The sequence below is a fragment of the Silene latifolia genome, chromosome 11 (assembly GCF_048544455.1).
Source record: "Silene latifolia isolate original U9 population chromosome 11, ASM4854445v1, whole genome shotgun sequence".
NCBI lineage: Eukaryota > Viridiplantae > Streptophyta > Magnoliopsida > Caryophyllales > Caryophyllaceae > Silene > Silene latifolia.
The window spans coordinates 143,563,756-143,588,939 of record NC_133536.1 but is presented as its reverse complement, the minus strand read 5'-3'; the positions used below and the strand labels follow the sequence as shown (position 1 = coordinate 143,588,939).

Genomic DNA, 25,184 nt, shown 5'->3' with positions numbered 1-25,184 from the left:
TTACATCAAATTACAAGGAACTAACATAAATAAAAGTGAAAGTCTTCCAAGTGGTGATCTAGCTACTAAGTCTTCTGATCCAGTGTCTCACGCCCATCAAGCTCCCATCCTATCTCATAAACCTGTCAAGCCTGCTCCCCAATATTTGGATCGTCACAGGTGTTCACGAATACACAGGGTCAACCACGAGGTTGAGTAGGGAATACAATGAAACAACAAAATATGATATGCATGCTCCTCCGTCACCTCCACCTCCATCTCAACCCATATCTCATAACCCGGAACGCCCAGCCATACCGATCCCCGGTAGACTATATATCGACCGTAGCCGATCGCCCCGGCTTGGTGAGGACACCATGGCAAGTCCTGCAGAACCCGCCTGGGCCTTATCACAACATCATCATCACCACACCACGTCACCACAACATCCTCCATCTCCAATGCATATGAATGCTCAAGAATTAATGCAACACAATGTATATCTTTGAACTGGTAAATCATAGAATCATGTCGATTACCCAATGTTGTGATAATATACTCAATACGATCAATTCAGTCAAGCACATTCCAGGATATGAATCATAACATGAATCAACAACCACGAATCAAATCACGTTCACAGTTTGGTCATATGGAACACAACAAGTCAACACAACTCAACAACAACGACAATAAGTCAAGTGTATTTCCCTACCTCAATACCGCAGTCAAATAGTTGGGTGCTCAGTAATATTCCACAACAGTTCGCCCTCTGAAAGATAAATAAATGATAAACAATTACTTAAGCTATTCCCGTTCCCAAAAATAGAAGTTATTAAAATAGAAACCTGACTCAAAACCCGCCTCTAATTATTTTAAAAGACTCGGGAATTAAATTAAGTAGTTAATACGATAAATTAACGAATTCTAACGATTAAACTATCACAAAACCGTTTCAAAGCTAAAACCAACCCGTCATCGACCCCCGTCCCATCACACGCGCTCCCACGCCCCCACGCACCGCCACCAGCCCGTGTCAGCCACCAGCCCAAACCCCCAGTCTGACCCAGCCACCAAGGACCACCCCCACTAGGGTCGACTGTCGCCGGCGAGTCAAACCAGGGCCGTCTTTTGGCCTGGTTTAGCACCGAGCCTCACCAACCACCCCCTGTTCTCGCCTTACCACCACCGCAGCCAACACCTATCCCCTGCCAAACCACCACAGCCCTGCTCGCCGTCAGTCCACGAACCCACACGCCATGGCGCCGCCGTTTCGACCTCCCCCGAGTCCACGGTGGCGCCACCCCAAACATACCCGTCCAAACCTGCCTGAAAACCCGCATATAAAACCGTTTGCTACCCCTTGTCGAAGCCGCCTCTCCCTGCCATTAACACCACCTAAAACCTCCATAACAACCACCACCACACTCGACCCATTCCACCCAATTCCCTTACCCCATCAACAACCACCAGCCTCACCTCCCTAAGACACGAAACAACAACAAAACCCGAAAGAAATGGCGAAAACCGAAGGAAAGGGTTGTGCTCTTACCTGATTCTGCCACCACTACCGCCACCAGAGTCGCCTATGAACGTCGACAATCGCCCCTAGCTCTTCCTCTTTGTGCCGTTGTCAACAACCACCCTCTCTCTCTCTCTCTCTCTCTCTCTCTCGAATTGCGTGAAAAAGGTGGTGGTGTGTTGTTCGATGTAGGCGGTTGAAGGGAGACGGGTAGGGTTTACAAGCTAGGTTAGAATTAGGTTAAACTAAAATGGGTTTGTGGGTTAATTGGGTTAGCACGGTTAAAACATGGGTAAACGTAATTGGGTAAAAGGGTGATACGCTTCTTGACCCAAAAGATAAAAGGTGATATAGCCCGACTCAACATATGTGATATAAACCCGACTTAATAACATTCACGATATTACGATGCAACCAACATAAAATGTATAATAACTAATATATAATAATATCCATTTAATCGATTATATAAAATACGGGGTATTACATTGCGCCACCTCCCCGGCAACGGCGCCAAAGTTTGACACGTCTGTCGCGTACCTGTCAAAAATAACCAAGTGGCTCTAACTAATATAGCTAGGGAAGTCCGGTCGAATCCACAGAGAGGTAGGAAATTGTCAGCTAAATCTAAGTTCGTCAAGGTAACCAAATTGGGGGGTTTTTAATTGTGATTTACTAAACTAATAAGAAGGTAAGAGATAAATGAACGCAAGAAATTAACAGTAAGAGAAGGGAATATTCTAGGAGTTGGTCTACCGTGGCAGCTACACTATCGGGTCAACTGAGTCGATTAAACTATTGATAAGAAGAGCTATGGTCATCACCTTTCGGTCCTTAAACCGCCCTAGGGTCTCCTAACTTAGCTTTCGCCCTAATTAGGTATTACCTATTGTAATTAAGCAAGCCTTCCCTTCCAATCTTTCGATCCAGGTCGGGGTTAACTAGGTAAATTGGTCTCCTGCATGCATACATTCAACCTGATGACAATTAAATTGCCTAATACAATTCTTATCGCAAGGCTAATCTAATCAAGTCGATCCTATCATATTACTACCACGGCTTCCCTAATCCTAACATATTAAGGGATTTAGCTACGCATAATTAAGTAAACACGAATAAGAAGTAAAGAAGAATTAATAAACATTGAAAAGGAAGAGGAAAGGGAGAGGAAGAATTACTAAATTAGATCCGGAAAAGAAAGAACAAAGTAACAGTGTAAAAGTGATAGGACAAGGAGTAACGTCTGAGGTCCCAAGACCGACGGAGTCAGAGAGAGTTTACATCGACGTCCTAACTCCTATTTATAAGAAAAATAGGATTTATTAACCTAATTGACGGAATTAAAGCTAAAAAGCCCAACCCATCAGCGAAACCACTCGATCGAGTGGTATAAAACCACTCGATCGAGTAAATCAATAAATGCAACTACTCGATCGAGTAGAAAAAGGACTCGATCGAGCATAATTCTACTCGATCGAGTACTTTCCAGCGCACAATTTCCTGCTTTGCGCACTGAACTTCAAACGGCTGCCATTTCTTCGTTACTTGGTCAAACAGGACGATTCCGGTGGCGTTGGAAAGATAAGAGGACAAAATTTCATATCTAATTGGAATCATCTGAATATCTATTTTAGAACTCGAGATATGGCTCTCCAAACTAGGCCCTAGCAATTTGAAGTTCTTCCTTTGCTCGCCTAGCTATCTTTCTTCTTTGCGCATCTCAAAATAGCTACATTCCCGCTCCAAATTCACTCTTCCTCCAAATGCATGCTAAACGGACGGTAAAAGGCTTGATTTCACTACTTTCTGGTTCATTCCTGCAAATAAGACAAAATAAACCAAAGTAGCATATTCGGGGCATTTCGTAGCATAAACTACGATAAAAGCATGGAAATACGTGCATGAAAAGGCCTAAAGAGACTATATAAAATGCACGTATCACTAGCGCTGTCCACTGATGGAATGAACCCACACGGAAACATGAGTAGCCAACATAGTACTTGGCCAGTAGTGTTGGCTATTTATAACTTACCTCCATATGTGTGCATGAAAAGAAAGTATTTGATGTTGTCGTTGTTAATTTCCGGCCCTAAACAACCTGGAAATGATATAGATGTATATTTGGAACCTCTTCTAGATGATTTGCGATTGTTGTGGGATAGTGGGATAAAACTATTTGATGCATATAAGAACGAAACTTTCAATTTGAGAGCGATGTTATTGTGTACAATAACTGACTATCCGGTTATGGCGACCTTTCTGGGCACACAGTTCATGGGAAAGAGGCTTGTCCATTGTGTGGGGAGGATATCGAGTCTGAATACTTGAAGTCTTCTCGTAAGTATGTGTATATGGGAAATAAGAGGTTCTTGTATCATGACCATTGTTATCGCAAGATGCAGAAAGCATTCAATGGAAGACAAGAAGTTCGTCAACCTCCTAGAATTTTGAGTGGGCATGAAGTTTATCAGAAAGTAAAGCATATTGAGATAGATTATGGGAAGAAGAGCGGCTCTAAATTGTCTACTCGTGGGTATAAGAAAAGATCCATATTTTTTGATAAACTTCCATATTGGCACGACTGGAGGTCGGCATTGCCTCGATTTCATGCACATTGAGAAAAATGTCTGTGATAATATTATCAATACCCTTCTGAATGTTCCTGGTAAAACAAAGGATAACGCCGCAGCTAGGGAAGATATGAAAATGATGGGTATTAGGCTAGAGTTGGCACCACCGAAGAGAGGTAATCGTACATTTTTACCGCCAACAGCTTATACCCTTTCACGGAATGAGAAAAAAGAGTTCTGTGCATGCTTTAATGGAATTAAAGTGCCACATGGTTATTCGTCGAACATCAAAAGCCTAGTGTCGATGCAAGACCTAAAACTCACCAGGTTAAAGTCACATGATTGTCACACTTTGATGCAGTCATGCAACAATTACTACCTGTGGCTATTCGTTCCATTTTACCTGAAAAGGTAAGATATGCTATAACTAGATTCTGTCTCTTCTTCCAGTCCATATGCGAGAAAGTCATCGATCCCGATGACGCGGATTCATTGCAGGACCTCGTTGTAACCTTTCTTTGTCAGTTGGAAATGTATTTTCCACCCTCTTTCTTCACTATCATGATTCATCTGACCATTCACTTGGTTAGGGAGATTTTGTACCTTGGGCCTGTGTACTTGAGATACCAGTATCCTTTCGAAAGATTGATGAAAGTCTACAAGGACTATACATCTAATCGGTATCGTCCGGAAGGTTGTATTGCTGAACGCGCTATTTTAGACGAAGGTCTTTCATATTGTTACGCTCATCTCTCCCCTTAGGAGTTGATTGGCGTTCCTAAGAATCGTCATAGTGACTGGATGACCGGAAAAGGTATTAGGGGCCGGGTTGAAAAATTGTGACACGTGAAATGTTGCATTTAGCACACATGTATGTGCTAAACAACGAAGATGAGGTGCAACCTTATATTCAACAACACAAAGATGAGCTGAAATACGATCACCCAAACAAGACCGAGAAGTGGATTGCGAACGAGCATACGAAGACGTTTGCAGAGTGGTTTAGGAATATTGTCTTAGAGTGTACTGATCAAACTGGTGATGACATCTCTCCTAGGTTACTACGTCTTGGTTTAGGTCCAAATGCCAGGGTCACCTTTTACAACAGTTTTGCCATTAATGGATATAATTTTTACACCAGCGAGCAAGATGAGTTGAGCACAATGCAAAATAGTGGTGTGAGTTCTGAATTTGAGGCAATGCACTTTGCTACTTCAAAAGATAAAAAGCCTATTTGGGGAAAATGCCTTTATTATGGTGTTATTGAAGAAATATTGGTACTAGATTACATTGATTTCACAATGCCTTTGTTTCGATGTAACTGGGTTGATAACAACATCCATTGTGTTCGAAAGGATAAGATGGGATTTACGTTGGTCAATCTAGGTAAGGTTGGCAATAATAAGGATGATCCTTTCATAATGGCATCCCAAGCTAAACAAGTGTTCTATATCACCGATCCTATGGATAAGAAGTGGTCTGTTGTACTGTCTATAAGGAGTAGAAGGAGTAGTCCATCCGATAATGGTGATGATGATCAAGATGTCATTTTTGAGGGAATGGATCAGTCTACCACTGTATCTTATTTCGACGATGTTGACACTGATCATGAGGACACTGAAAGCATCTATATGCGTGATGACCATGGTGAAGGTATTTGGGTTAACGAAGAAACTATGACATCAAGCGTCCCCGATCCCGAGATAGTTCATCGGGACACGGTGATATGGACGACCAACATTTTGAGTCATTTTCAGACCAATAATTTGATGGTTTAATTTATTGGTAAATCAATAATGGTCATTATATTGTTAAATAAAAATTCCCAAATTTGCATGGCATGGTAAATCCTGTAGCTTAGATATGCAATATGCATGCATCTTTGGTGTTGTCTTATTTTCTTGATCTTATTATTAGATGTGGATCTTTGGTGTTGAAATTTTGAATAATGTTGCAAAGTATATGGTGCTTCTGCTTTATTCAGTATGTATTATTCTGAGTTTGGACTGTAATGGAATTACGATAATTTTTAAAAAAAAGGTTCAACAATAACAACGGTTATATTTAAATTACCCGTTGTTAATACTTTCAACAACGGGTGTAGTACCTCTACCCGTTGTCAATGATTTTTTTGACATATTTCATTTTGGCGCAAATTTGGTGAAAATATATTACAACGGGTATATTTTAACCGTTGTAATAAAGTTTTGACAACGGTTGACTTTTATTGACCCGTTGTTATTAACATATAACAACGGTTCTTCTTTGAGCACCCGTTGTCAATAGTTTGTCTTAATAAAAAACTAATTTACAAACCCATACAACATACCATACACAAACACACACAACATTAGTTCAACCGTTGGTATCCTGAGTTAATTCTTCTCTCTTCCTCGCTTTCTACATTTCGTTGCCGGCCGTCGCCCAATTTCCGACGCCTTGATTCCGTTGCCTTCCCTTATCATCCCGCTCGTTCTCTTTATCATCATCATCATCAGGTATGTTCACTTTAATTTTGTGTTTCGTCATTAGGGTTTTAAGACGATCATCTTTTTCTTTTTCATGCATCTGTTTGTTTTTCGTCTTCTTTGTTATCTTTATCATCCCGCATCATCTACTTCACTCCTCTTATTAGGGTTTAGGATTTTAGAAGCTCAATCTGTTGTTTTAAATTTTCATTCCTATTAGGGTTTAGGGTTTTAGATAATACTCTGCATGTACGTTGTTAAGTTGTTCATTTCCTATATCATTCATATTTAGGTTTTAGGATTATCATGGGTGAAAAACGTAAAAGAAGTCAAAAGAATAATAAGCCTGAGGATAATAAGCCTGGTGAGAGGGGTGCTACGAAGTGCCAGAAAGTCCTTGCAGCTATAGCCGCTAAGCAGTAGTTGGAAATAACATGGAGTGAGATGGGTTTCCCCTTTTGGTCCAAATGCGGGTTATTTCTCCAGTTGGTTTGGTACTTGCACAAGACAATTTGTGCCTATCCATTTAGATGATGTTAGAACTTTGAATCCAAAATTGGCGGAGTTATACTTGGCTCGTGTAAAGGAAGGCTTTATTATACCCGATGAAAGCCATGATAAGTATTTAATGCATAAGGCAGCGGATGTCCACAGCGGTGGAGGTGTGACGTTGCTAGGGATTGGTTGTATGTGGACAAGGCAACGGGGAGATGCGTAAGAGCACACCAGGAAAACAAGTGTCCCACCATCATCGGGAACAATGGGATCTTTTCAAAAAGATGAGAACTGCGAGAAGTTTCGGGTTAAATATCCTCGCCTTTTAACGATTTACCTATCATTTTTTTAATTAATGAGTCCTTTATATAATCTTTTTATTATCTCATCTACTTGCGCTTTTATATAATTATTTAAAGGCCGTTAGCAGAAGAAATCGTGCTAACATTTCATGCAAGAAGGGGAAATGGTATGGTTCTCGAGGCGGATTCTGAGAAAGATAGAAGAGAACCTCGTAAGTAGCATGCATTATTCCCTGTGAGACTTTATTTTTTTAATCACACTTGGACTTGCATTGATACACATTTACGTGTATAAATGTTACCATGTTAATGTGTAGGTGGCAAAGGGAGTGAAAGAGGTGGATCGGCATGTAACTTATAAAGAAGGGCACACGCCTAAAGGATCCCGGTCGCGTGACAAATATGATGAGGAAGTGTTGGCCAACATAGTAAGCATTATTTTATTAAGACGAGTTCATTACTAACTTTATTATCTTAGTCACAAATATAATTTGAAGTTTATTTAATATATTATAGGACAACGTATTGAAAGAGGTAGAAGAAGGGAAATTCACTCCCAGTGGTCGTAATGACGTTCTTGCTAGAGCGATCGGCCGACCCGAACATCCAAGTCGTTTGAGGGGCGTCCCGTTACAGGTTGGAGTAACGAAATATTATGGGACAACTGCCCCGATAAAGAAGAAAAGGAAGACTAAGTCTGAGAAGGCTAACATGGTAACATTTATTCTATTATTTTCATTTAAGTTCAATTCACATGTTATTGTTGGGATAAAAATTGCCGACACATTATATTCTTGGCACGCACTTGATTAATGGCATCCGTACTACTAAAGCTGAATCTTTGGAGGCAAGCTTTCCGAAGAAGAAGTGAAGATGATGGAGGATGTCATTTCTAAAGGGGTAATAATAAGGTACAACAGATTGGTCAAGAGGCCGCTACTACCTTGGCAATACATGAGAAGGAAGTATCGGTCAACGAGATTCAGAAAGATCAGGTACCTAATAATGCTTCTGAAGTTGTAACAACTAAAGCCGATCAGGTACCTAATACTTCCTTATTTTTCTTCTTTTTTTTTGGGTAAGATCAGGGGGTGTGTTCCCTGCCAGCTCTAATGCTATAACTTCTGACATGGTGCCATTGGTTAATTTTATTAGGTAAATAATGGGTCCGAAAAGGAGATGCAACTTGAGAAGACGATCGATGGAAAACAAAGATACATCCCCTTCAAGTCGGTTCCTGTTTTTGGTAAGGTATGCATGAAGTGTTTAATTAGTTAAATTTATATGAATTCTATTAAATTTTGGGATATAATAATGTATGTGTATATTCTTCAGGCCGTAAACAAGAGGCCAATTATTCTTGCTGACCCTAAAACCGAAAAGCCACATGTGCGTGTTGGTCGGGGTCTCGTAGAAATGCACACCAAATCTGCAGCAGCGGAAACTGTAGTTCATGGCGAAAAACTTTTGCCGAATCATACCAAAGTAGAGATAACTACAGTCTTTCCAGGCCATGAAAACTTTCAACTGCATGTCCCGATTCGTGACGACATTACCATTCTGGGAGATGCGGTTGGAAGTTTCATCCAATGGCCTGAAACTCACATCTACTTGGCTCGGCCGTCTCCGCCTCAGCAGCGGAAAGCAGTTGGGGTTAGAAGAATTACCTTTATATATATGTTAAATTTTTAATTGTTGAATGTTTTTATATGTTAAATTTATATGTTATTTTTTTTTGTAGGGAACAAAAAAGCCGGCTTTGGCGGATAAGCCTAAGTCCACAGACATGCCAACGACCTCGTCGAGACAACAACTTGATGAGGTATTGATTTAACTTCTCCAATTTTTTAAAAACCTCGCTCCCTTTATTTATATTTTGTCTGTATTTATAAAAAGCATGGTAATTTTGTGTAGGGGACAAAAAAGACTGATAAGCCTAAGTCCCCAGTCTTACCTGCTACTACTACCTCATCATTGAAAGAGCAGGTTGACGAGGTATTTAATTAAGTACGCTTTTATTTTTATTACTCCAACTAGGATATGTTACCTTTGGATTTTTTATTATTTTAATTATCTACTACATGTGTAGGCTGGTGGTAGTAGCACAAAATCAAAGACTCATTCTTTCCGGACTGAAAGAAGTTAGGAGTTTAAACTCCACACAATATCGGGAAGGATTACATGCAAAAAGTAAGAACGGTGACGATGAGGAAAGCGCATGAGGAGGTGGCCATCGCATAGCCACCGAGCAATTGATAGTTATTCCGCTCGAGGAGGATATTCTAGGGGTTGAGCGCCAAGCACTTCTATCATGGGATATGCTAGCCATTTGGGCTGGCCTAGACCAGATTGATGTCCAACACCTATTTGTTTGGATGAAGTAAGTTTCTTAATAAATAATTTCATATTCTAATATTCTGACTACTAGATAGTGTTTTAAATACCGGAATTAATACCGTAATAATGTAGGATATTGAAATAGAGAGTGATCCCCGAGAAGAATATTCCATCTGATTAATACGGATTCCTGTGCCCCTATGTTTTATCTTTATTTATTCCGGATTTCTCATTCGAAGAACGGGTAGATTATATTGCCCAGCAATTGGCGACAACCAAGAAGCTGATTTTTGGCGCTTATAATGAAAAAGGGTAATAAACAAATTAATATTACGTTTCCTCCTACAATTGCATTTTCATAACTAATATATGTACTTGTTAATAATGATGATGTCTCTTGATGTTGGACTCATTGGGTACTAGCAGCCATCATGCCGACAGGGAATAAAGTTTTCTGGTTGGACTCTATACATCATCAACCAAGCGAGACTTTTAAGCGCTTGATTAATAAGTAAGTTTATAATACTGATTTATTTATAATAACATTAAGTTTTAATTTTTATTTATAGAAAAAAGCTCATTTTTGCCCCTAAAAAAATGAGTTTCTGCCTCCTTTTTTATTTTTTAAAAAAAGGGCCTTTGAGAAGAGAAGAGCAAACGAGCAGGATCAACCCATGAAAGATTCTGATGTTGGCCCTGATTTTATTACGATAACAGGGCTACGTGCTCAAATACAATACATTAAGTGCAAAAATCTGTGTTTAATACTAATACAATACCTAAAGTTCAAGATTCTGATGTGAGCCTTCTCTCGTCTGTTTGTTTTTATGTAATAATAGGCCCTACTTTGCGGATAGCATACAATGTGGATACTACGTTTGTCGGTTCATGTTGGAGATTATTAGGCGAAGATATATCATTATTCCAGAAAAGGTTAGTAATTTAATAATGTGTTTATTACTTTTTTTTAAATTAGAGCTAATGTTGTCTTGCTTGCTGCTATATATACCATGATGTTGCTATGCAGTAATTGATGTTGTTACAATAATGTCTTCTTTTTGTTTTTTCCGCAGTATGTAATCAACCCGTCACAACAGTTGAGCAAGACTCAAGTATAGATATAGACGAGGAGGTAGGGGGACATGTTGGGCAAATACGTCTTAGAAAATAGAAATGCATGATACTCAGAGTTTAGATCAACTTATTAGTAAATTTTTTGTTGAAGTTAGGGAATGATTAGTTCATGTAAATTCAACTCCTTGTAAGTATATATATATATGATGCTGCTATTGTGGTTGAATTGAATCTATTGAGTTCTGATGAACCCAGCTGTGATTTATCTTTGGTCTTTGGTATATGGTTCTTTGATATATCCAGGTTTTTGAATGGCATAAAACAAATTTAATTTTTCAAAACATTAGGAGTTCGTAATAAAAACGGTTACTAAAATAAAACCGTTGTGAAGACCTTTCACAACGGTTAATAAAAAGAACACCGTTGTGAATGACTTTCACAAATACCGCGCATAATATTCAACAACAGGTTTTAAACGAAGAACCGTTGTTAAAAGTCTTCACAATTTTGGAGGTAAAGTTACAACAACGGGTTTTAAACTAAGAACCGTTGTTACTAACAATTTCAACAACGGGTATGTAGCATAAACCCGTTGTCAAAAGACTTCCCAATTTTGGAGGGAAAGTTAAAACAACGGTTATACATATGACAACCGTTGTTATATTATTCCCTCCAAATTTTTGAAACACTTTCCACAACGGAGAACACCCAACAACAACGGCTTTTAACCGTGGTGAATACTTTCGACAACGGTTTCATTAAATAACCAAACCGTTGTAAATACCTTCTACAACGGCCGCTTTAACAACGTCCGCTTTTTGTTTTTACAACGGTTTTTACCCGTTGTTATAGCCTGTATCTGTAGTAGTGAAGGTAATGTTAAAAGTAAAGTTATTGAGAATAACGATACTAAACCTATCAATCCCGACCGATAAAGTTTCCATTGTCTTAATTGTTGGACGCTAGAAAGGAAACTACCCCAAATTATTGAAGAATCAACAAGTTAGTTGTGGGACATCTAATGGGACCTTCTTCTTTAAATGTTTATTTGATTAACATAAATTTTGCTAGTACTACTTCGTCAATATTAGAAACCAGTGGAGGTTTTCATCATTGTATTTGGTACATAGGATGATTAGAATATGACGACTAGCAACAATGATGTTGAGAGATAGAGTCATTGTGTACTCAATCTAGTTTTGGGTTTATATTTATATCTTAATTATGACTATTAAGTGAATAAACTCTAAATAAGAATATAATTTTGTTAAGATACATAAGAGGTTCACTTTTGTGACCCTATACACCATGATTTGATGTATGGCTAGCCCATTATCAAGGTGATTATATTCTAAACCAAACTAGAATGATATATCATGAAGATGATGCAAGACTCAAATTGGTAACCCAAGATTAAACCTTAGATTCTGGAATGATGAACGCAAAGAGTTATCAAGTACTCTTGAAACCATTAGATCTTATGGTATATGCGTATCTTGTATTCAAAGCAAGATGTCTCGTGCCTTTTGGTTGAAAAGGAGATCGAGGTTGTAAATCATTGATCCAAAATAGGTTAATCATTTTTCTTTTGCCAACGATTTAAGTTGACAATGTGTTCACTTAATAAGGTAAATAGAAAAATCTTTGAAGAAGTTCAAAGAATCACGATCTAGTCGTAATAGGATTATCAAAGTGAAGACTTTGATATAAGCCAAAGAAAATGTGATATAGTATGACAAATTAATCTCTCTTAGCACGCATTATGGGATAATGTGTGGTTGAATAAGAAATCAAATGCTATTCGATATGGTTTGGACTTCGATCAAGTTACTTTGAGTTTGATCCTTTTGGGGATTTTATCATTTTGTCTAAATTATTTTTCCACTAAATCCAAAACAAATCATATTAGATATGAAATGGTAGGGTACCATGTTTGTAAGTTTTCAAAAGAAACAAATGCTCATTTTTCCTTATTATAATCACGAGTACAACGGGTTTGTGGCTCGTGAAACTATCTTTCTAGAATACAAGTTTATTTCTAGAAGACAGAGTGGGAGGAATTATTCAAGAGCCACAAAGAATGTTATGTCGCAAGAAACTGGTCTTTCTTGGCGACATGAGACGTTTTGTGTAAGACGTTGTTTCTACAAAACCTAGGAGGTTAAAGTTATCACTTGTTGAAGATGATGAATTAGTGTTACTTTTAGAAAGTAAAGAGCTTCCAACTTACAAAGAAATTGTTTGATTCAAGTTGATTACTTCTGGAAAGTAATGAACATATGACTTACATGAGAGTGTTTAAGTCACAACTCAATACAAGGCTTAGAGCCATGAAAATCCGAAATAAAAGGCTTGATTAGTGACAAAGAGTTTTGCACTAATAAGAGAGATTTCAAAGCTTGATTGGTTGCAAAGGGTTTTGCACTAGTTGAAATGCTTAAGTCTATTTGGATTTTCTTAGGAATTGTGTTTCATTATGAGATATATAGCGAGTGAATCTAAAACTCATTTCTTCATAGAAGGAATGTATTCGATACATGTTATGAGTTTTGTAGATTCTTACAATCCTAAGATAATGTGAAACATAAGAGAGGGTCTTAAGTAGGACATCAATGAGTTGGAATCAATGTTTTAATCATGTTATAAAACCTTTCTCGATAAGTCGAGAAGTTGTGTTTATACATGAGGTTTAGTGGGAGTTACGGAAATTTTAATTAGTCTAATATGTGGATGACATATTGATCATTGAGAATGATTTAAGACTTGGAGTAATATAATACATCTTTAATATCCAGATTTTTGTAGATAAATCCACATGATATTAGCGTCAAATAAGAAGTCTTATGTTGATAAGATTCATGACTAGTTCAATAAAGTTGAACATATTTGATTGATTCCATTTGCTTCCGCTGCCGGATCAATTAAATGAGTAATGATGTATAACACTTCATATACTTTGAGTATGATGAATTGTTTCAAATCGAATTTAAGTAATAGTTACCAAGTAAGCCATAAAGATTACCCTTAAGTGCTTGCAGAAGCATTAAGGATGTAAAGCAAAGTGTTTTTGATGCAATTTTGTATAAGGGTGTTACACAAATGACAATTGACAATTGAGATTGCGCATGGTTTCCGACAAAACCATAATCAAAACACATTAGGATGGTTAAGATACCATTGTGGCTATGTTATTTAAGAAATAGATTTTCTAGAATCGTTCTAGGCAATAAAGAACCATGAGAAATATTTACAACGGAAATTGAGTACACTTGCAATCATGAGATGTGCAAGAAGGATGAGTCCCGCACACTGTGAAAACAGTGGGAGCTATTCTAAGGCTAGAGGGCCTATGTCTTGATTGGATCTCGACACGTACTCAGAAAGTTTTCTAATGCAAATGTATACATTATGAAAGGAAAACAAGTATGTAGCAAGGTTGAGCAGGGAGTTGCTAAGACCTACTTACAATGCCTATTCATAGGCTTAACATGATGAGTCATGTCATTTCAATTGAATTGAGATGAACAACTACATACAAGATCTAAATTGGATCATAGAATATGAAGTAGTAATCAAGTATTGACTACTCATATGATAATCACATTTGTCGTTCGAGTTTTTAAATCTAAAAACTCCTTTTATACTTTGTTACATCCAAACGGGTTATGGAGACAATGTTGAACCCCGTTAAAGTGAACCTGGATGAACATGGTATTCGCCCATGGTCACTTGTATGAGGTGACGTCTCGAAGTGACTAGAGTGTGATGCAATTGATGGCAAGTTCAAGTGCCATAGAGTCATGTGAGATGACTAGTCGATCACATAGGCAGACTGTTAGGAACACTTTGTCGGGCCTTATGACCGCTTATAGAGTTCTGGCAAATTTATATAGCCTGGTCATGGCGAGAGCTACTATAGTATTCTAATGAGTCGATTCTTTTGACTAAAGACTGTTCGCCTAAGGTGGCACAGTTTCAGATTAACTTTGATTTGTGTTACTACGACCTTCGTAAATGGGGTCAAATGGGCATATTTTCGGTTATGATGGCTGTGGCTAGTCGAAGGGAATAAGTGTAATAGGAATTGTCCACCCCTAGTCAGGGTTATAACAATATCTCAGGGCCACTCGAGGAGTAATGAACTGGAAATGCGTGGCCACGCTCGGAAGGTATCTATGGTATATAATTCCGGTCAATCAGTTATTCTCCAGATCGAGGAAACCACTCTCGATATGATCACTTGCAAGTACGACCTGAAAGACACCTTGCATTGAGTGGGAGATAGTAATAGGACAAGAGAATTGGTGACGCACACTTGTCGAGGACAAGTGGGAGATTGTTGGAATATGTGTCCTCCGACAATAATGCGATCACAACTTTTGATCATGATGATCACATGTTTAAATCTCGTTTTAAGAATACATGTGGGATGTTATATTTTTACAGTCAACTGGTCTACACATATCGGTAATGATTGGCTGACTAGAGTTTGACATTACTGTCGTGCGACGGTGGTGATCAGTTGATCCCCTTATGTCATACCTATAGGGAAATACTCTTAATTGATTATTTAATTAATCGTATGCCGATACGAGTTAATTAAATTGCTTAAAATTGGCGGGTGATTTGTGAGTTAAGTTTACGTGTCTTATTGTAATTTTATTAAATGAGATACGGTCTAAGTAATCGAATTGTTTTATTACTTGGATAAAATTATTGTTTACGAAACAATTGATATTGAATTAAGATTGAATGAATGATTTATTATAAATACTAGATGTTGTGATTTATAATTGATAAACCATTTTGGTACAAGTAATTACGAATTACTAGTCGATTTTGTATATGACATATTTTATGAGTATGTTGATTTTTAATATGTTAAAAATACATTACAATTTCATATGTCAAGTAACATGTCACATATGTTACAATTGACAAATGACAAAATAAAATGGACCATCCATTTTATGTTGAATGTGCCGAAATAATGGAGGGTGTGTAAGATATATATTTTGTTTTTATCTTAAGTGGAAAACACAATGATTATATCTAACTAGTAGCCATGCAAACCTAGCTTTTGAGAAGAGCAAAAATAAAAGGCATTGGGCATGCTACCCAAGGCCATTTTTTCGGCCACCCATAAGAAAAGGAGAAAATTTTTCTCTTCATTAATCTATTATTCATTCTAGTCTAAAATAGTTGTTCTCTCTAGTTTTTGAGATGATGCTTAAGAGCAAAAATAAACTCTCACATTACTCCCTCTTGAACCGAAATTTCAAGAGCAAAAATAACATTTTTGTGTCAAATTTAAGTATGATTAATATTATTACTAGATCATAATAATATTGGTTTTAAGGGTGTTCCTTGGGTATATGCTTGTGGTAGAGATTCTAAACTTGAATCTTGTTCATCCATTATTGGAAAGCTCAAGAACTAACAAGAAGGAGATCTTGTTGGTGCCCATAAAACCGAAATCATATAGTAAGAACAATGATTTCTTCTCTTATCTTTTTATGTTTGCATGCATAAGATCTAGATTTAATTTTATGACTAAATTAAATTGTAACATATATGAATATGTTGTATAATGAGATTAATAATTTCTAACAGACATTCCATCTGTTGCTGCTATTACACAAGCTCTTGATTCTTTTGCAAAAATGTCTGGTTTGTGTGCTAATCCTGAGAAGACTAATATTTACATGGGAGGTGTTAGAGATGATATTAAGAAGGGGATTCTTCAAGCAACAGGTTTTATGGAAGGAGATTTTCCCTTTAGATACTTGGGAGTACCTTTAAATGATGGAAAATTGAACAAGGGCATGTTTGCTGATCTTCTCAATAGAGTTCAAAAAGCTCTACAACACTGGTCTACTTACAAGCTCTCGTATGCAGGGAAGATACGTTTGTTGAACTCTGTCATTTTTGGCATGGAACAATATTGGTGCTCCACTTTGCTGATACCTAAAGGAGTGATCAAGCTAATTACCAAATTTTGCAGAAATTTTTATGGAATTCTGAGGAAGGGTGCAAAAAACTGATAATGAAAAGTTTGATGTCTTTCTTTTCACCATATCAGGAAGGTGGTTTAAATATAAAGAAAGTGCTGGCTTGGAATAAATGTATACTGGGGAAATGGATTTGGGAGTTAGATAAGGAATCAGGTAGTCTCTGGTTTGAATGGCATCTGAAATATAACATCAAATATAGGAGCATATGGACTGCACCATCCAAAACTAACCACTCTGAAAGCTGGCGCAGTATATTGAAGGTTAGAGATGAGTTGCTGCTACACACAGGGGACATTCAGACTGCTAAGCAGTTCCTGAGCAGTTGTGTTCATCAGGGTAAATTGCAACTCCACCTGCTGTATGATAAGTTCAGGCAGTGTATGAATCCTGTTAGCTGGGCAAGGGTAGTGTGGCAACGAGCAATACAACCTAAGCATAGTGTGTTCCTAATCTTGGCAATGCAGAAGAAACTAGCCACCATTGATCAACTAAACTGCAGAGGCATACAACTGGTTAATCGATGTGTTCTTTGTAAGACTGACAATAAGAATCACACACTTATTTTTTAAGTGCTTGTTCTCCAAAGAAATTTGGCAAAAAATTCTCTCATGGATGAAGATTTCTGGGCGTACGAACAGTCTCAGCAAGGAGATGCATTGGAGTGCTAATAGACGTACTTGCAGACACTGGAAAACCAAATGGTTTCTAGGATGTCTAGAAGCAGTGGTGTATAGCATTTGGGAGGAAAGGAATGCTAGGATCTTCAGAGGTTTGGAGCATAGTGTGGAATTTATTATTAAGAAAGTTCAATTTCTAGTAATTATAAGATTATTGTATGTATCCCAATCACATATAGAGGAAGAAATAGTAGGGTCTCTAGCTAGTTGAGTAGCTCATATTGGTTCACATTTTTGTAAGATTGACTTTTTATTCCCTTTAATGGATGAATATATGGCTTGCTTTTCTTGCAAAAAAAAAATCTATTCTCAAAATTAGTCTTAATTTAGTTGTAATACATTTCTTAATATTAATCATATCTTAATCTTTCCTTAATTTCTCTATTGTTCTTCCTTTGTTTTGGGTAATTAGAAGATTATTTGGGTTTATTTGGAGGATTGACAACATTCCATCAATCGTCAAGTACTTCTATTATTCTTTGCTTTATTATTTGGAATCATCTTCATAGGTATAATTCTCTCTTAATCTTGTTTAATTATTATTAATCACTTTCATTTATTCATCATGTTTTGCTTTGTTAGTATGATTGACAACCTTATTAGCGTGCTAAACTTGATCATGAGTGAGTAGTTTCCTTAGCCAGGGTTAATGGGGAATTAGGGGAAACAAACATGGGGAATAATTTATGCTTAATCTAATATGTTCTCATAACTAAATTGCTTGCTTGTTGTGATTTCAACATAAGCACATGTTAGGTTTGATGAAATGCGAGCCTATAAATCCTTGAATTTTTTACCCATCACCTATCTTTTCATTGAGGCTTCTAAGCTTATAAAACAACTCGAGCCTCATTAGACCATGTATATAGTTGAATAGGAAGGATTAAGTCGACTTGTAGGTGTTGTACAATCTAATCGATTCGGCTCCGGGACCCAAACCTTCTTAGGGATTGTAAGATATACACTAACTCGATCCCATCACAACAATAAGTGCTTGCTATATAATTGAGAATATGTGTGTATGATCAACTCCCATGAATCCCTTATGAACCCATGACACCCTAGTGCCTTTAATCAATTGTTTACAATCCCTCTATTTGCTTTACTTTGTTTTTATTCATCTTGTTGATTAATTTAGTTTATCTCCTATCTCAACCCAAATTATGACACCCTTAGACATAGCTACTTGCAATTGAAAATCCTACACTAATACTCGTCCCTTGGGATCCGACCATTACTTACCTCTTTACTAAGAGTAGTTTCTGAAGTTATAAATATTGTTTTGGTTGGTAGCTTTTGACGACGAGTTTTAATCCACAACAAAAATGGCGCCGTTGCCGGGGACGGTGTTAAATTGATTTGATTTTCGTTAATTGTTTTTAGTTGTGTCTTTCTTTACCTTGAGGGAGAGCGCTACCTAAAGGTACTTCTCACCTTTTTCTCTTAGTGTACTTTGCAAGATGGATATTATAGATTGTTGTGTAGAGGACCATATGAGTACTACTCTCATCAAAGACCCTTTGTACGCATTGGAAGCCTTAGAAGCAAGTGAGGCAAAAAACAAGCATTGTTAATTGGAAGTAGACCTCCTAGAAGCCACTCTAGCCAACAAAGAACTCACCTATGAGCAATCTGTGTTGATAAATAACATTCTCGAGGAAGCATCACAATCCACTAAAGAAGAACAAGCAACCGAAGATCATACCATACAAGCCGAAGAGCTAGATGAATATGTAATGGAATTTGAATACGATGGGTGTGATGAGCTTGAGGAACAAGTCGAATATGCAATGAGAATGGAGTGTATAATGGAGATGGAGCATGTCCTTAGTGAACCTTCAATGGTAGAAAGTGAGGTACAAACACCAACTCTAAAACCACTTCCCCCAAATTTGAAGTATGCTTACCTTGATGAATAAAAAACCAAACCCGTGATTGTTAATGAAAAACTTGATGAGAATCAATTGGAAAGTTTTCTTGATGTGTTAAAAGAACATGAAAAGGCTATAGGTTATAATCTATATGACCTTAAGGGGATAAGCTCCAATTTTTGCATGCATAGAATTCATCTAGAAGAAAACTATAGGCCTACCATCCAAGCCCAAAGGAGACTAAACCCCCATATGCAAGAAGTTGTAAAATCGGAGGTTATGAAACTACTTGATGCGGGAATCATATATCCTATATCGGATTCTTTGTGGGTTAACCCCGTTCAAGTGGTACCCAAGAAAGGAGGTACCACGGTGTTGACAAATGATAGGAATGAGCTAATACCCACAAAGAAGATCACCGGTTGGCGTATGTGTATTGACTACCGTAAATTGAATTCCGCAAAAAGAAAGGATCATTTCCCTCTACCATTCATTGACCAAATGCTTGAGAGGTTAGCCTCTACCAAATTCTTTCGCTACCTTGACGGTTACTCGGGATTCTTCCAAATCCCGATACACCCGGATGACCAACACCAGACTACTTTCACAAGTCCCTACGGTACCTTTGCATATAGGAGAATGCCTTTCGGACTATATAATGCCCCCACTACTTTCCAAAGATGCATGATGAGTATCTTCTCCGATTATCTAGAAACCATAATGGAAGTTTTTATGGATGATTTTAGCGTTTATGGAAAAGATTTTTACTCTTGCTTGCATAACCTTTCTCTTGTATTGCAAAAATGTGAAGATGTTAGCCTTGTCTTCAATTGGGAAAAGTGACACTTTATGGTCAATGAAGGTATTGTTTTGGGTCATTTAATCTAGGAAAAGGGCATCGAAGTTGATAAAGCCAAAGTTGAGGTGATAGAGAAACTCCCACCTCCCGTGAATGTTAGAGGAGTAAGGAGCTTTCTCCGTCAAGCGGGTTTCTATCGCTGTTTCATAAAAGATTTCTCAAAAATTGCGAAACCCCTCACTCAACTTTTGCTTAAATATGCCCAATTCAAATTCACTAATGAGTGTGTTAAAGCCTTTGATAGAATCAAGGAAGCATTGATCTCGGCACCGATCATCCAACCACCAAATTGGGAACTACCATTTGAGATCATGTGCGATGCGAGTAACTACGCCGTTGGAGCGATTCTTCACCAACGGGTAGGAAAAGCCTTGCATGCTATATATTACATAAGCAAGACTCTTGATGCCACCCAAGTGAACTATGATGCTACCGAGAAGGAACTCCTTGCCATTGTCTATGCACTAGACAAGTTCCGTTCCTATTTGCTTGGATCAAAAGTGATTGTTTTCTCGGATCATCGTGCTCTTAGACATCTCTTGATAAAGAAAGAAGCGAAACCAAGGTTTTTGAGATGGATTTTGCTACTCCAAGAATTTCATTTGGAGATAAGACATAAGAAATGAGCTGAGAATGTGGTAGCGGATCACTTGTCAAGAATTCGATTCCACAATGATGAGGGAGAGACACCGATCAATGACACTTTTCCCGATGATATCTTGATGGCTATCCATTCACAACTTGAGAGGCACACAACACCATTGTTTGCCGAATATGCTAATTATATTTTGGACGAGTTCTTCCTCCAAACTTGAACTACAATCAAAGAAAGAGATTCTTGTTTGAAGTGAAGAGATATTTTTGGGACGACCCCAATCTTTACAAAGAATGTAGTGATGGACTTTACCGAAGATGCATACCCCAATGGGAAGTTCAAGGTGTTTTAGAAGGATGCTATTCATCACCTTATGGAGGACACCATGGAGCACGAAGAATAATTGCTAAAGTACTTCAATCGGGTTTCTTTTGGCCCACCGTGTTTGAAGATGCTAGATAATATTTATTCTCCATTGTGATCCTTGCCAAAGAACCGGGTGATAGGGCAGTCGTATACCTATCAAAAATAACAAACTAAACTAACTATATAGCTAGGGAAGTCGGGTCGATCTCCACAGGGAGGTAAGATATCTGTAAAAGGTCCGTCTATCTGGTGACAAGATGGGTTTTGTAAATTGGTTTCTAAACTAAAAAGGCTTAAGGGAAAGAGAAATAAATGAGAGCAATAAAAAGGGCAGAAAATAAGAATAAGGATATCAATAAAGAGAGAACATGTCGGGATTTTGGTTCACTACGTTAGCCTAATGACTCAACTGCAAATAGTTTAGATAACTCATTGTAAGACGGATGTCGAAAGGTCCTTCCGGTCCACTCTCTAACCTAGATTTCCACTAACTTAACTTCCGTCCTCGTCAGGGTAGTCTACTGTTCATAGCAGGTCTATTTAGTCCAATCTTCCGATCCAGGATTAAATTTAACCAGACTAAAGGGTAACTTAGTAGCGTGCACTCAACTAAGTCGGTAAATACAGTTAAATTGCCATGGGTACAGGATCTCACAAATAAGTAATCTAGCCTATTCGCTACATCGTCACATTTCTACCATAGATCCCCTAATCCCAACATGAATTAAATTAGCTACTCATACTATCAATATTGTCAAGATTAATAATAATGAATAAACTAATAACAAACATATTGAAATTGTAATAAAATTGCATAAAAGAGATTAGGGCAGAAATTAAGGAAATAGAGAAAAAGTAATTAAAGCAACTAATAATAAATTTAAGATTAAAAGAAGAGAAGGATTACAATCGCGAGAATTCCGGCGTAAAGAACAACGAGATCCAAGCAAAATAACCCGAAAGCAAAAGTTACAGTGAAAGAGTTTAGGGAAAGAGAAATCAGCGTAATTAAGAGTGTTAAGCAGTGAAAGATAGATAAGAAGATCTAAATGACCTAATTATTCGAACTTAAATAGGAAATAACAAGTCCATTAACGAAAATAAACATTCACGGATTAATTAAGGCCCGTGAAACCTCAATCCACTCGATCGAGCACTTTGACACAGCTCGATCGAGGACTTCAGCCAGCAAACCACTCGATCGAGCATAAATATAACTGGATCGAGTAACCTCGAATTCCAGCATTTTCGATCGAGCACAGTAGACTACTCGATCGAACTCCCCAGCTTGTGAAACCACTCGATCGACTAAGAAAAGTGTTCGATCGAGTGTCCTTCCTCCAAAATAGCTCCAAACTCATTGCCGACTGCTTCATAGACCATTCCTTCACGCATCCCAATGCAGTATCTCGCCCTGAAAATCCCGTCTCCTCAAAATGCATGCAAAACAGGACGAAAATGGTACGATTCTACTACTTTCACGTTCATTCCTGCAAAATAGACAAGACGAACCAAAGTAGCCATTTCGGGGCATAATGCAATATAAAAAGTACAAAAGTACATGGAAATACGTGCAAAAATATGCTAAAAAGACTATACGAAATGCACGTATCAAATCTCCCCAAACCGAACTTTTACTCGTCCTCGAGTAAACTAAATGCAAACTAATGGAACGGAAATTATAACTCAGAGCTAGCTATAAGTTGTCTACTTGAACCAATTTAAAGCAACAAAAACCAACGGTTACAGCTATAACAGTCAATACGCAAACGAGTTATGAGTTGTTCAGAAATAAAGCCGGCTTATCAACCTTGCAAGACCAACAAAATCGGACTATCACGTGGTCACACTTCTCTCATGAAGCAAAGGGTGAATTGTATGTAAAAGAGAGAAAGAGAAACAGTCACTTACCTAAACTGCGACCTACTTAGCATGCATGCAGCAAAAATAAAAGACGATTCAAGTACTAATGCACACATTCCAACCAACAAAGTCCGTCACAGCCGAGGGCTTACAAATAATATAGGAATAGTGAGGTTCAGGTAAGAAAAGGCAAAACAGATTATGGAAATGTGGAGGTAAAAGCGTCAAGCTAGTTCCTAAACAGGACCATATAAGACCGTCCAATTCTCAACTGTCTAAGAAATAAACACAAGTGCCCTTCATTGGCACACATCTCACCATCCAATTACACTATCTCCTCAAAAATATATGAATAAGAACGGAGGAGTGAGACGGTCACAAACTTCCCTTTTTTAATACCGTCTTAATTAGTCAAACAACACAAATCAAACAAAATTTTCAAACTTTTTTTTCTTTTCTTCCTGACTTACGTGATTCACTCTTTCTTTTTTTTTTCTTTTCATTCTTCACGTTTTTCTCTCTTTTTTTTTTCTTCACTCTCATACTCCTTTCCTTCATCCTCCACCAACTCCAATAATATACATACAGGCCAAACTTGAAGACGGAAAAACATACCACAAAAGACATACTAAACTAGCTTGACTAGGCAGGCTCAGTTTTGGATGTAGCTAATGGGTCAAAAAGGCTAAATTTGGCTTAAATGGAGCTAAATGGGTGAAAAATGTAAGAAAAGAGAAATTTGCAAGCACCTCCCTGCATGTGACACCGACCACAAACCCGAATGTATGCATTTGACAAGAAATCGAATGTCATAAAAGTGCAAAAATGATGAACATGCTATGCAAGGAGTACTACTCTCAATTCCTATATAAACCGGTCATGAATGTCACCAGTTATAAGGCTCTAAAATTCAGAAATTGTAAGTAGGTTGCCAATTTATCAGGTCAAGTCTAAACAGTCAGCTATATTTGAACAAAAATTCGTAGATTATGCGTATGACAAAGCTAATAAACGTCAATGAAAGTGCAAGGCTCAAGTAAAATGACAAATTAAAGTGCAATATCATCACGGAAATCAACCGTTCCGACTCAACCTATTTGCAAAAATAAACGAGAATATTTTATTGATTTTTGAAATTTTCTAATTTTTTTGGATTTTATGATTTAATGAAATAAATAAATACAATGCAAGTTGAAAAATAGAAACGTGAATGCAAAACAAATGCAAATGTAGACTCAAAGGATGCATTACCCTCCCCAAACCAAAACGGACAACGCCCTCGTTGTCCTCCAGCATACACCAGCAGATATATACAGGGGAACGCGAATATACAACCAATAAATGAATGAAAACAATAAAATGAAAAGGAGACAAAAGAAAATAAAAGAGCGAGAATATACATACAATACACGAACTTCCCCAAACCAGCCTGAAAACTGGGGAAGTGAGTAGACCAGTAGCTACTCGTCAGCCTCCTCTGTCATGTTCTCCACCGTCACAGTGTAGTCCGGGTCCGCCTCCTGCTCTCTCCTCCTCCTCTGCTCCTCCTGAGCTCTCGTTGCGGCCGCCACTGGGTCCTCGTCCTTCTCCTTCTCCTCACCAGCAGACTCCGGGTACCCCTCAGCTGGGTACCGGTAGAAGGAAGGGTGTGGCCAACCCTCTGGGATCGGACGGTGTCGCCTCATGTAATACTCGTACAGAGGGAACAACGTGAGAGCTATGTCCCTCTCCATACGAGTCTGTCTCTCTGCCATATCAAGCAACAAACTGTCACGGCGCCCTTGGTCCATGACCGCAGACGCCTCTAAGGGTGGAGGACAAACAAAATTAGCCGGAAGGACCGGATGTGCCTGGTCGGGCGCAGGAGTAGGAGTAGGAGTAGGAGTAGGGATCGGGGTAGGAGTGGCCGTGGAAGTCTGGCCACCCGTAGGAGGTGTGGATCCCTCTCCGGTCTCTAGTCGGTGCCGCTTCCTAGAAGCGGGCAAGGTAGTAGGTGGACGGAGCTGTAGGTTATACATGGGTAACGGTGGTGGTAAAATGCCCCGTGCGATAGTGGGCAAGGGGACGAGACGAGGAAGGGTAGTGCAAGGAAGGTTTACGGACAAGGAACCACTAATCTTCCAAGTTCGGTAGTCAGAAGTCAGCCAAGTCATGGACAACATAGATGCCCAGTCCAAGAACCTATCTCCCGG

General features: G+C 38.2%; 1 protein-coding gene across 1 annotated transcript; it reads left to right on the top strand.

Moving 5' to 3' along the window:
* The first annotated feature begins 16,410 nt into the window (after positions 1–16,410).
* LOC141614094 (uncharacterized) lies at positions 16,411–17,330 on the top strand. Its single transcript, XM_074432848.1, has 2 exons — positions 16,411–16,722; positions 16,830–17,330. The coding sequence occupies exons 1-2, from the start codon at positions 16,411–16,413 to the stop codon at positions 17,328–17,330; spliced, it is 813 nt and encodes a 270-aa protein (XP_074288949.1).
* The last annotated feature ends 7,854 nt before the right edge of the window (positions 17,331–25,184 follow it).